At 38.1% G+C, this 14,367-nt stretch overlaps 1 protein-coding gene across 1 annotated transcript in view; it reads left to right on the top strand.

The window, feature by feature from the left end:
• LOC149155680 (non-canonical heme oxygenase HOZ, chloroplastic-like) overlaps positions 1–14,367 on the top strand; it is a 244,687-nt gene that overhangs the window by 177,419 nt on the left and 52,901 nt on the right. Inside the window, exons 6-10 of the mRNA XM_089445922.1 lie at positions 2,037–2,102; positions 2,241–2,331; positions 2,631–2,698; positions 2,791–2,856; positions 3,123–3,173. Coding sequence (XP_089302048.1) covers positions 2,037–2,102; positions 2,241–2,331; positions 2,631–2,698; positions 2,791–2,856; positions 3,123–3,173 — 342 coding nt within the window. The remainder of the gene's footprint in view (positions 1–2,036; positions 2,103–2,240; positions 2,332–2,630; positions 2,699–2,790; positions 2,857–3,122; positions 3,174–14,367) is intronic.

Below are 14,367 nucleotides of genomic sequence, written 5' to 3'. Positions count from 1 at the left end.
AAATAATTAATTATTTTTAATAGGACCCTAAGTCTAAACTTAGGAAATTAAAATAATTAATGGGTATTAATCTAACTGTGGGTGTAACTTCTAAAAGAAGATGAGGATCAAGCAGAAATGATCTTAGCCATTGATTAGCTTCTAATCTGGGCCGTTGAATGTCAACGAAAAGACTATTTAAGGAGGCTTGAGGGTCATTTGGAAAACACACAGAGAGTTGAGAAGTTCGATTTTCTGAGGCAGAGCAACTGCTGGGGGAATTTCGATAGTGAGCTGTTGTAGAGAGGGGTAGAGAGAGTTTTGGCTGGAAGATCTTCTCCGGAGCCAAGAATACTCAGTAGAGAGGTAGAGAGACACATAGAGGAGGCAACACAGAGGGCAGAGAGGTTGACGCAGAGATAGGAAGGGCTCATGCAGACCCCACACAGTGTAGTGCAAAGGTCTGAATTTGCTGAAGGAGCCGACGTTTCTGAGCTGGGAGGGCTGGAAAAGGCTCCTGAAGGCAGATCGATTCACAGTTGAGCTGACGTAGTGACTCAGAGGTTGACACAGGCCCACGCAGGGGCAGCGTAGAAGTAGCCGAGGAACTCACAGTTGAGCTGCCGAATCGGCCGGGATCAACAATGTTGAGTGAGGTAATCTCACCAATCTTTCTTGCCAAGTGATTTTCTCTATAACTGGATTGCTGGGAGGGCGTCCAAAGTTGTATTCAGAATACTTATACATAATATTAAAAACCGTCAGATCTGTTGCACTGGTTTTACGACATTGGATTTTTCCGGGGACATTTGTCCAAAAAATACTATGTCACTTGTGTGTCTCTTTCTCTATTGTTCTGTTCTTGTTTTGGGAAAATTAATTAATTAAGTGAAGGCTGTAGTTGTATTAGCTTCGATATTTTCTATAGGAAACAGTAAATAATTTGTTTTAGTTATTAACAAATAGGAGAAGTTTAATCAGTCGTTGCAGTAGTAGATTTAGGTGGGATTCTCGAATCTTCACAGACAAGAGTACAAACCAAGCCCATTATTTCTGCCAAATCCCCCCCCTAATTCATGCCCAAAGGTGTCCAAGATAAGTAAGAAAAAATACCCAACTACATAATGAAAGCCATACCTTTGGGGTTGGAAGGCCCAACTTCAAACATATGATCATAAAAGATGGGCGAGGGCACATAATGGCTGGCTCAAGTGGTGGAGATGGTGGCACATCGAGCTATCTGGTGGCTGCAAGGGGCTGCTGGTTGCTGGCTGAAGACAATCTAGGAGAAACATTTCTCCTATGGGTGTCACCCACAGGTGGTGGATATCTATGCCTAAACATTAGCAATCTCACCTTAGGGTGGCTACCTTTTTGAGTTGGAGAAGAGCCAACATAAAGTAGGAAGAGGGTTGGTGAGGTGACATTGGCCTCCACCCTAGTTGCCCATATGCTAATACCAATCTTTTGGACTTTAATTTAAGGGTGCTTGTTTGTCAGGTAAAACCTCTTCTATATTTGTATGTTGTAACTATGTTTTTTTGTCATACGCCATTTTTTTGAAATTATATGTGTTGCTTTTCCGAGCTACCTGTATGGTTGGTGTCCCTCATCAGTTTGAAGCTTTTCAAGCCTTTTCTGTCTTTAGTGAATGTCATTGTCCTTGCATTTCGGATTAATGTCAGGGGACTGTCATGTGGTGTGAATTATGTATTTCATTTTGATGACAATTTGAGAATGACGTCTATGGAGGTAGAACATTTAAATTGTCATTTGTTCATTTAGTTTCCAGAAAATGAACGTTTTGTCACTATGGTTTTGGGTCACTTGCCAACTCTTTTGAAATTATATTTGCTGCATGTCCAAGCTACCTGTATGGTAGGTATCCCTCATCAGTTTGAAGCTTTTCTGTCTTCAGTAAATTTCATTGCCCTTGGCTTTGGAATTAACCTCAGGGGACTGTCGTGTGGTGTGAATTCTATATTTCATTTTGGTGACAGTTTGAACATGGCATGTGTATGGAGGTGGATCATTTAAATGGTCACTTGTTCATTTAGGTTCCAGAAAATGAACGGGAAGCAAGCCGGGCATCTTACTTAAGAAAGCATCCAGAAGCATTTTGGGTGAGTTGCTGTATTCTTTCTGCCATTAGTGTACATGCCAGTTATCTTTTAATACCTGTCGATGATTGCTTGATTGGATTTTGGTTGGTATGTTTTATATCTTTGTTGGTTTCTGAGACGATAATATTTCAATTCAAGGTTGACTTTGGGGATTTCCAGTTTGTGCGTATTGAACCAAAGTGTGTAAGATATGTTTCTGGTGTTGCAACAGCCATGCTAGGATCAGGAGGTAAGTGCACATTTTCCAACTATGTACCTAACATTTTCTTTCATATGATGACTTTGTTCCTATAGAAGTATATTGGAATTTGTTAATATATTTTGGCATATGGGACATACATGTTTGTTTTTCATGCCTGCACTTCATCCATTATGTAAAGTACCTTGCAATTATTTTGATAAGAATGAAATGGTATTCTTATTTTGCACACATACATTTTCTTACCATTTTCATTGCAACATAGTAATGTGCTTCTTAGTGCATGAGATATGCACCAGCTTTCAAATTTAATCTTTTAATCCATGCAGAGTTCACCGGGGAAGAATATAAAAAGGCAAAAGTTGATCCAATATCCCAGTTTTCAATCCCTGTAGCGGTAATTTCTAATTGACAGTATATCATGATTATTTGAACATTTGATTTATGGCTAAGCTGTTTGGAAACTGATTTATCTGCTATTTGAAGCAGTCCCATATGAACAGAGATCATGCAGAAGACACAAAATTGATTGTACAACATTTTGTATCGATTAAGGTACTTATTTTGGAAACACCCTTCCTGCCCAATAAATGAATTTTTGTACGTGATTGTGATGAAATGAATTATGTATTATATCTGATGCCTATAGCTTTAGATATCGTAAAAATGTGCATTTGTAGAAAATTACAAAGGTAAAGCCTTATTTACTGATAGTCTATGTATCATTGACAGTTTGGGACAAGATAAAGATGTTCATCTATAAGTAATCGTTAATTACAACAGAGAGAAGGTATTATTTATTAAACTTTCTTTACGTGCAGGTTGACCATGCCCAAATAATTGACTTGGACAGACTAGGTTTCAATGTTAAGGTGATTGAAATTATTTCCTTTGCATTCCACCTTTCATGTCAGTGTTAGGATTGAGTTTAATGTCATTTTGCCTAGAACATGGATTTGATGTTTCTTTTGCTACTATTTAAGTTCCTATGACTTCCCTTTTGGGTTTTGAAAAAAAAACAAGGCAACAAGATCTTATTAGACTAAATATATAAAATACGTAGGTGATGGTATGCAACAATGAGCCTCTTAGAGAGGCCAGAAAATCTGATTTCAGAGATTACAATAATGCCTAGAAAGCTATTAAATTAGGAAGTTTCTATATGAGCTATATAAACAGATTTTAAATAGTAGCATAAAGATCACAAAAACACCCAAAGAGGAACAGAAAATCAAGATATGAAGAAGGGGATACTGAAGAAGTTAGTTGCTGTCTCCATTTTCCTTAGCCACTGAATCTTTTGATATTCCTGAACAGTCCATCTTCTAGATGTATTCATTTTACATTCTTCTGTTATTTCTTCATAGGGTCTGCTTGATCTTTTAGTTTCTTCTTTGAGCTCCTCCAAATCTGCTTTTACCCATCATGTTAGATTTGTCTGAGCAACTTGCAGAGAGTGATTTTCATAATACGTATGTGTTTCCAAATAGGTAACTGAAGAAGGTAGTTGCTGTATCCATTTGCCTTGTCCTGCGAATCTTTCAATTCTCCTCAGCAACAAGTTTCGTAGATGTATTCAAGTTCACATTACCCTGTTATTTTTTGAAAGTTTTGCCAGATCTTTCTGGTTTCTTCTTTGAATTCCTCCAACTTTGCATCGACCACTCTTATTTTTGTTCAATCCAGTTGCACAAGAGTAAATTTCTGTTGAACAAGATACATATATATAACACATGATTGTTTCCAAATTCTTCACTTAAGATAAAAGTAGATCCTTGGCTTTTCCTATAAGAAGTTGTTCTATCCTAAAAAAGCCTTTAAATTATTTTACATTTTCTTGCATGTGTATAACTGTATAGCTTTCCTTATTTCTTTTAGAGCAAACAAGCCACTTCAGTTTTTACGCTTCTCTCTAAAAGATCGAAATTATCTATTCTAACACCCACCCTCTAGTGATCATTTTATTTTTATTTGATGATGATGTTTGATGTCCACTAAGACCAAATGGTCTATTGGAACTAGAAGGTAAGAGATTGCTTGGAATTCTCTTAGAATTTTGTTTTTATGCTTGAAAAGCATTAAAAGAAGTGTTCCAAAATCACTATAGTTTTGTTGAGTTAAAAGGTCAAGAAGGTTGGTTGTGTGACAAATATTTGAAATCTAGATCTAAGGTGAGTATAAGTTGGACAATCTAAGAGAAAGTACTTTTCATCTTCAACCCTCCTAGCATCACAAAGGTGATAGATTTTTTGAAACCATGGTGTTTTGTGAATTTTCAATTGACTAATGCCCAGTTTCACCATGGAGCTCATGAGAATCTGTTCTTATTTTAGCAATGATTATTTTCTTCTTTACACTAGCCAAGACAACGAGATATTTTGGATATTTGAGATTTTGGTTGATCACTGTTGCTGCAAATCTAGCAGGCCTGGTGATGGGACTCATTAGGTGAGGGCTAGGCCCTATGACAACAATGAGGAAAGGTTGCCACTATCACCTTAGAAACCTTCCTTTTGATATTTAGTGGAATTTCACCACAAGGGAGGCTTCCCTGTATTCACCTATAAGGGTATTCTAAATAGAGGGCTTAAGGTGATATGAATGGCCTAGGAAAAGATACCTTAAAGCCAAAATAGACTCAAATCTTCTTTATAAAGGAACAAGTATTCTAACCCTAGATTAGCTAAGGACTAGTACAGGTTAGGGTTTATTGATAAGCAATGATAAGGAGTATCTAGATATGTAGAAGTGAAAGAAAGGATTCCCTCAATAGATTAGTCAACAAAGGAATATGGGAATCCTCTAATAGGCTTCAAGTTGAATCTTGGCTAATGACTAGGGTTTCAATGACACAAAGGACCTTGGAAAAGATGATGTTAGCCCTAATTAGGGAGGTCACACCTTAATAAATACTAGATTTGGCGTTTAAACGGTTTATTGAGGAAAACCTTGGAATTTCATCCACAAGCATCCACTCAAGCTCAACTCTATGGAAAATCAACCCTAAAAACCTCGAGCAACTTGCCTTAAAAAGTGTAGGAGAGGTAAGAAGAGAAAAATATTTAAGTTTTAATGTTTTTTTATCAACACAACCTTGGTTAGTGCCTAATCCTACAAGGGCTAATGGAGTTCTAGGGAAATTTTTAAAGAAGATGAAAATTGATTGGAGAAAGGGGTGATTTTTTTTTCTCTTGTAAAATCCTAGATATCTTTTTTGTGAGTGGACAAATTAAATATAGAAGATGCACCCTATGTGTTCTTCTATAGGTTCTATTGCCCACCAAAATGGGTAACCCCGTAGGAGAAATTTTTTCTCCTAAACTAATTAGCAACCCCTACCAGCCACTATTTGACGATGATATGCCATTTGCATCAACCATGTGCCTCTCACCATTTAGCATTTACACTTGGATGAAGGTGGGCTGCTATTGAAAAGGTACTTTGATCATGTTGCAATTAGGTGCTTATACTTGTTTGTTTTGGGCATTTAGTATGGATAAAGGGGTGATCTGGGAGTTTGACCAATCTTGATTGTAATTTTGTTCTCTCATCTTACTAGGGGGGTTAATATTTAGTGCTAGTCTATTGGGACTTCCCTTAAAACCCCTTAGGGTTATAGGAGGGACACTACTTGGAAAACCATGATTGAGATAGCTTGTTCGTTTAACCTTATACCATACTTGCCATTTTCCATCACACTTTACAAGCTCCATATCTTACCCCATTCTTCTGTCCAACTTGTCATTAGTTCTTTGGGATTTGGCACTGATATGTTCACATTCCTCGAGGGGGGAGGGAACTTTGCCTTGAAAGTTGATGTAGCTAAAAAAATAGAAAAAGCATATCATGGCCACAACAAAACAAAAGAAAGAAAATCAAAATGCAAAAGATGGCCGAGACATAAAGATCAGCAAGTGGGCAAAAGCCTAGCATGAGCTCTCTCTTCCTCATATTTCTATCCCTTTGTTCTTGAGCACATGATGCTCCATTACATAAAAAATGAACCCTTGCATGTCCCAACCCTGATGAGCAATGAACCGACTCATCTTAAGAGGTAATAAAATTGCTATATCATAAAGAGTAAGCTCTAACCCTTGATCTATATGCGGTAATACAAGGAATAATCAAGAAGAAGTAAAAGACAAACAAAAGGGGTGGAAAAATCAGGTTGAGCAGGTAACTCATGCCTCCATGATTGCTCCCTCCTTTACATTCATACACTTAGGATGTGGACACGCCCATTAGCTGATTCCTTTGACCATGGCACTTGGCCATGAGGCTTTCTTCCCCTCATTACCACATTATTTACACCAACACCTATTGATTGAGGGGTTGACCTTGGAACTGTCACTTCCCCTTGAGGGTTGGAAGCACCTAATAGGGTTGGCCATTAGCCACCTCTACCAAGGTAGGGAACACCTTTACGGGACTTGGTCTAGTTAGATATCAAAAGGTGATCCTTGTTTGAAGTATTAACATGCCCTTAACATTCAAGTTTGGTCCACTCAGTGTTGCGGGGGAGCGCCCCCCCTCCCCCCCTCGCTCCCGCTCCCGATCCGCGCTCCGGGCGGGAGCGGGTCGGGAGCGCGCTCCCTAAAAAAAATTTCGCTCCCTGCCTTTTCGGGAGCGTTTTGCCTTTTTTGCATTTTTTTTTTTTGTAGTAATGTTCGAAATGAATTTTTTTTGAAAGAAACAAATAGTTTTTGAGTGGGGCAACTTAATGATCAAGTCTAGGCCCTAGTATTGATATGCTATTCATGGTAATGTTAAATTCTTAAAGTAAAAGTGACATTTTCTTTAATTTTCATTTTCATCCTTTTACTTAAATTTTTAACATTACCATGAAATGACTCAGGATGTTTGAGAGTGGTTTCGTCCTCATTGGATTTCATATGGAGAAAGTAGAATTTTAGATTTCATTCAAAATCCAGCAGACTTATCAGTTTTTCAGGATTTCAGGATTGGGGGATTGCAATGTTTCCATTGAATTTTGTCATGTATTAGGGTATGGAACTCATATTTAATCAAGAGTACCAATCCCTCTATGTACCTTGATGTTAGTGACATTGGTTGTCGAACTCCTCTATCATGACCCTTCTAAAAATGTACGCATCACTCAAACAAAATCTTGACTTGACATGCTATGCTTTTTCTATCTTATGTTAATGCTTTAGAGGGTGATATTAATGACAAAGATCCCTATACAGATACAAAGGTAATGACAAAGATACCTCTGCATATTAATGCTTGGAGGGTGATATTAATGACAAAGATCCTGATTTTGCAACAAGACTAAAAAATTAGACATTTCTCGTGGTGGCAAGACGCCCAAGCATAAGAAATAGATAATAGATTTACTTCTCTTCTCTAGTTTCTAGTAGCTTTTATAACTATTGACTCTTTCATATTTATTATGATATTTTTTTAAACAATATATGACAATTTAAGTTTGAAGTTGGCAATTATAACTCATTAGTAATGAATTATGAATATGATGCTTCATGAAAGTTGAAAGTTGTTTCATTTCGTTTCATTTTATAACATTTCATTTCATGTTAGATATTATTTGTTGTAATGGTTACACTTAGCTTACAAGTACAACTTTGGTGATCAATGATGATAAATGTTATATATTGAATTTTGAAAGCTTGAAACTTTAAGATTGATGAATCATGAGACTCAATATGTTGTATGTTACTATGTTACTAACTTGCGGATGTGGTTGATGAAGATTATAACTTCTAGATGATTGTTGTTATATGGTTCAATCTATGCTTTTTTATGTTTTTTATATCTAATTCATCATTCTACATGTTTTTGTTGACATATATGTATCAAAAATTAAAAAATATAAAAAATATATATATTTTTAAAAAATTGCTCCGGGATTCGCTCCCAAACCGGGAGCTTCTGAAAATGGTCGCTCCCGCTCCCGCTCCCCGCTTCCGCTCTCGCTCCCAAGTAACATAGGGTCCACTTAGATGCACATATGATCCTAGTCTCTGATGGATTGTTGCTTTCACTTGAGTCCATGTTGTTTTTGTCAGGTTGTACACAATAGCCTAGGCCTCGAGGGTCCACAGGTAGCTAGGCTTTTCAGAGAAGTACATGGCCAAAGCAAATGCACTGTTGAGAGACTGGAGCCTCATAATAGCATGTGCAGGTCTTACATGTCCCATAGTACCTTCAGGTACCAAAACGTTGGTCAACTTTGACCTAGATTTTAGGATTCTTCATGATGACACCACTGGATCTAGTGTGCCCCTAGGTTGGCCTTGATACAACTTGACAGGAAAAAGTTGATTCAAAGCCTAGATGAAGATGGTCTCTCATTGAGAGACTAGGGAGGGCTTGTTGCACTTGAGGAAGCCCTAACACTAGAGAGGATGAGACATTATTTGACAGTTGGAGACCCATGGAGACCACTTGATGGTACCCCAGCTACACTTGGGACCCCAGAGGAGGATTTGAGGACAATCCCTCAAATTTTGGATCATCCAGGCACTTTCACACATTTGGACACCTCAACACACCTTGGCATGGCATTTGGAGCCCTAATTGGGCATGATGTCAACATTTAGAGAGGCTACGACTCACACGTGTGGGCAATTATGGTCTACTTTGTCATTAGCTAGTGGGTTGGCTTGTAACCCAAGTTCATTTCATGTCAAACTTGTTATTAGGGGCTTCATTAGGCTAAATTACTTGAGGTAAACCTCATATAAGTAGAGGTTATTCTCATTTCATTTGGATCATCACTTGTGGATCAATTCGACCCTCTTAGAGATTTCGACCTAGCTGAAATTTGTCTTGTATCTTGTGGAGATGTGATCTATTGTGGAGTTTTTGCTTATGGAGCTATTCTTTGGTTTTGGAGATGTCATTTTGGAGCAATAAAGGATTAGTTCATGCATCTATCTTGTAAGTTCTCTTTGTATTGGAATTTATTTTATGGCTATTGCATGGAATGGTTATTGTCTAGGGTTTCTATGTGCTAGTTATTATTGATTTTTTCTATGGAATCTTAGCAATGGTATTGTATGCATTACCCTTGTAGAATTTGTGTGACAATCCCATGAGTGAATCTTTATGACTAGCTCTCCTCATTGACTTTGCTCCCTCATACAATGATAGCTAGGGTTTGAAATTAGGGTTTCTTATCCCTTACTCCTTGCTAGGGTTTAGTCTTTTCTCTTAAGTAGACCTCCCTTAGACTCCATCACCCAAGGTCAAGGTGCTAGCCTTATTCACATTGTTGATTACACCAAAAAATATCTCTAACTCACACTTTTCTCCCCTAAATTTAATATTTGGCCTCTTAAGGAAAGCCACTATGCTAGGGTTAGGGTTTAATTTCAACTAGGGTTGATTGTGTTTCCTTGTGAAGGGATTCAACATTTGGTTGTGAGGTCATTGCCTCAAAATCAACCATTTCCCATGGCTAATTTTTCCATTTTAGGATTGATGTCCTTTTCCCTAGGTAATTTTGCCCTAGCGAAGCCCTAGGCTTCAACTTGGGGCTTTCTGAAGGCTTCTTGTGCCACAAATTGATCATATTCATCTATTTCAAGCCTCGAATTGGCCTTGTGATCCTAGACAAGCCTATTAACCTTGCCTATTCTTAAACCTTAGGTTACTTTGTGCCCTAATTAGGCCTCTTGGAGAATGCACATTGCCATATTAAGCGAGCTGAACCCTGTTCTTAAGTAGAGTATCTCTCCTAAGCCTATCCTTGTCACCTCTAACCCTTGGATTTGATATATCCTTTAGGTGACCTAACATAAGGAAGCCTCCCTTGTGGTGAAAGTCCACTAAAGAGCAAGAGGTAGTGGCTATGGTGACAGTGGGCCACACCTCAAAGTGTTGTAATGACTATGGTGATAGTGGGCCACACCTCATAGTGTTGTAGTGGCTATGGTGACAATGGGCCACACCTCATAGTGTTGTCACTTAGTCTAGTTCTATCTTGTGAGCTTCCCTCACCAAACCTGCTAAATTTTGAGGTAACATCTTTTGGCGCCGTTGTCGGGAGGATTTAACTCAACCTCCTCGTGATTTGAAGATTAAGCTTCACCTTCTTTGAAGAGAACATTTAAGATGACAAAACAAAATCTCTTTTGACGACTATTGAAACTAATCCAATCACAACTCGTGGTATTTATTTTGAAGATATTATAACTCCATTAAAGAAGAAGACTACCCGAGAAACCACTGAAGTAGCTACATCCCCCATTATCCCTAAAAGCTCTGTGGTTATAAGTCTTTGTAGACATCACCATCCTTAATACCATGGACAAACCATGGCTCATAGCTGCATTTAGGCAATTGGATGTAAGCCAATTCCTTGATTCCTCGCATCCGTTACCTGAGAAATATTGCAAATGGTTGCCTAAGTTCAATGGTACTAATGCCACCATTGCAGGAAAACACATGCATGAGTTTTAATGGGCAGTGAGTGTTAAGCTAATAATGGAAGAGGATATAGTAATGAGGCTATTTGCCTTGAATTTAAATTGAAGTGCTGGGGATTGGTACCTTAGTTTACCCCAAGGTAGTATTACTCATTGGGATACCTTTTACCAGGCCTTCAATAAAAGATGGGCTAAAACCAAGGAAGGAGTTATCCTTCTTGAGAAGTTCCTTCAAGCTACTAAAACTGAGAAAGAGATTGTTAAGGAATTTACTCAAAAATTTGAAAGCTTACTCAAGGAGATCCCTGAGCGATATAAGCCAATTGATGATACCATTCTTGATAGGTAAGTGAGATATCTCCATGGACATTTGACATATGTCCTCTGTGACAAAGGGCCTAAAATCATGGCAAAAGCAAAGGTCCTTGCTTTGAGATAGAGCAAAATATAAATGTTGCCAGAATTGATTTGTTGAACTATCCTATGGCACGAATTGAACCTAAAGCTATGCCTAGCGCCCAAGTGGATCCACAATTTAGAAGGATGAAGGTATGATGACAAGAAGTGCAACATAATGGTTTGATTGAAGTATTTCCCATCTTCAAACAAGGGAAAAGGAAGCTGCTAAAGGAAGTCTAGATGACCATACGAAGAAAGAGGTATGCATACATTTGATAACTTTTTGATAGATAGACAAAGTCATGTCTTCATTTTGTTTCAAAAAAGGATGATTGAAATGCTCTATCTCATGAGCATGTTTGAAGAAGAAGACTCCCTTATGTTTGATGCATGAAGGCATATATATAATATGCCTTGAACTCTTCTACATGTTGGTAGAATCAACATTATATGACCTCATGAAGAATATGAGGTAGTGGGCAACTATTGTTCCTTTAAAAAGGAGCTATGTATAAAAATCCCAAGGAAACAGTATGTGAAGAAGTTGAAAAGAGAGTTCGTAAGATGCATCTACATGGATAATCAACATCTGATGTAAAGAAGGATTGGTTATGACATCTCCATGAAGAAATTATGAAGACCTTGATAAGTATGATGAAGAAGGAGAACCTCGGTAATGGAAGCCTTGGAGATGGATTCGTATAGAAAAGGATGTTGATGTTGCAGAAGCAAATGATTTGACAAAAGGCCATCATAAAGAGGTAATTTTGGTTTAATGTTCACTTTTGATTTTTGAAAGAAAACATCTGGTTGGATTGGAACAGGGCTACCGATAGAAGGTTGTATAAATTCACCTACAACTAGTACACATAAATTTGGATGGATGATTCTGAAAGGAACATGACTTGGAAGAGGTAGCAGTATGAAGGATAACCAGATGATGACAAAGAAGGTCACTTTTCGATGATAAGAAGGATGACATGACTAGAATTAATTGGTTCACCACTATGTTTCCTTGAAGGAAAGTGATGAGAAACATGGACGAAGCCCTACATAAAATTTATGGAAGAGGATGGCTCCCTGATGTAGAAGTTGAAGTTTATTCATGACATGATGACGCAGAAATAGGATCCCTACAAGCAGCTGATAGTACCATGATCTCCACAGAAGAATAGATAGTTGTTGGAAACAAGTCCTTGTTGAGAAATCTAGGATAGCTAGATTAGGGTGATTTCTCTTTACTTTGATAATTGCTTGGGATGTTCTTTACTTCAACTTGTAGTATTTATAATTAGCTTCTTCTTCTTTAGATTATTATTGTGTTCTTATCATCAAACAACTACCAAAACATGAAGATCAATAGAACAAGTGGACACAAGATATAGGCTGCTAGCCAGGGTCAAAACCTCTCCTAGAGAGGAAAACCCACAAGAAATTTTTCTCTTCTTATAGAATCTTCAAATGATGAATTCCAAGACCTAGACCAAGACCCCTCAAATACCAAGTCAACTTCCTTTTAGATGAACTCCTCTTTTACAAAGTCAACGCAAGTCAAAAACTTCTTCTTTTGCACAACTTTGCCCCTGCAATAAATTTTGGCCTCTCCTCCAGACTTGTAATTCGACCTTCTTGCATTCTGCCTTTTTCACACATGTGGGTGATATTAGGGTAGAATAAGGTCTTCTTCTTCCTTCACTAGACTTGCTCTCTTCTTCTAGGTAATAAGGCTTTCAAACTTGATCTAATTGACAATAAATTTTGGCTCCTTGATTTTGCTGCAGCAAAATGTGACCTAATTCCTTTGCACGTGTGGGAGAATGTAACCCAAAATTTAGATTTCAAACTTCGATTTTTTTTCCTTCTATTGTTCTCCTCTTCTTCGCTGGTTTAAGGCTTTTTTTCTTGTCTCCTTAGCGAGCTTGATGGATGATCTTCAAGTGAGGTCAAGTGACACATATATATTGTTGTTCATGGAGGACGAATAGCCCTAGACAGGGCCGACTTCTTCTCTTGCAAGCCGATTTCATCTTTGCTAGGCCGACTTGGTCTTGGAGGTATATCTTGACATATTTGACTCAAAAATAATTTCTTTGACTTGTTACAAAATGCTCAATGGGGTCTTTCACATATGACAATGACTCTTTTGACTCTTAGACTCTATGACAAAACCTAGAAGCCCACAATGGGTGCTTTGACCTAAAACAAATTTACCTAGAGCATGATTTAATCCATGTTATATAAAATAACAATAATAATTTTCTCTCTCTTTTACATCAAATATATAAAATCAATAGTACATAGAATATTATGAAGACCGAACCTAGTTACAAATTTCAACACTCCCTCTTAACTAGGGAGGTATTCATAATACATGGAAGGTACATGGACATTATCATATTGAAAAATTCTCATAAGAAGAGTTGGATTGGTAAGCCATCTCATAAGCTATCTTTTCAGCTTATATTAGCGCATCTCATCATATCAACCATCAGAAAATTAATTTGTATTTTGCTGGTTTATTTCTTCTATTTTTTTAAATTCGAACAAGTTATTTAAAACATTTAAATACCGAAATAAACACAATACAATCACAAAATCTATAGATCATCAACTGAAAGAAAACAAGCACACAAGTGACACCGTTATTTTTGGACAAACGTCCACGGACAAAACCCAATGCGGGAAAACTGGTGTAGCTATTCAAAGGGTTATATTATTATGCAATCTTTCTGAGTACAACTGGATGCCTAACTAACTCACCCGACAGAGAAAAATACACGGCAACAATACCTCTATATTCGGAAACAGGTATTCAGAAAACCTGTCCCATGAAACCCTCTCCGACACAACTGAAGCTCAGCGCTGGCCCTTCTGGCCTCTGTGTCAGCCTTCTGCTGACTTGCGTCAGCCCTCTGAGGCACTCCAACAACCTTTGGGACCCTTTGCGTCACTCCAGCAGCCTCTGGGACCCTCTGCGTCACTCCAATAGCCTCTGCGTGGATGACACAGTCCCTCTGGCCTCTGCGCTGTCTCTGCTAGGCTCTGCGTAGCCTGGACTGGTTGTTGCTCTCGCTCTCTCTGCTTCTGCGCTGGTCTCTCAGTACTGTCTTTGCCTCTCTGCCTCGTACTCACTGCCCCTCGTTGCTGATCACTGATTCAACTTTGCTTAGCAACCCCGCTCTAGCAAAATGAATGACTGATCACTCTGGTGTGTTCTCCAACTGACCCTCAAGCCTCTTCTTATACCTTTCTCGTT

The sequence above is a fragment of the Pinus tabuliformis genome, chromosome 9 (assembly GCF_031772625.1).
Source record: "Pinus tabuliformis cultivar Carrire ecotype Pingquan chromosome 9, CPIR1, whole genome shotgun sequence".
In the NCBI taxonomy this organism is placed as follows: Eukaryota; Viridiplantae; Streptophyta; class Pinopsida; order Pinales; family Pinaceae; genus Pinus; species Pinus tabuliformis.
Note: the sequence above shows the minus strand (reverse complement) of the source record. Positions and strands in the feature narration are given on the sequence as shown.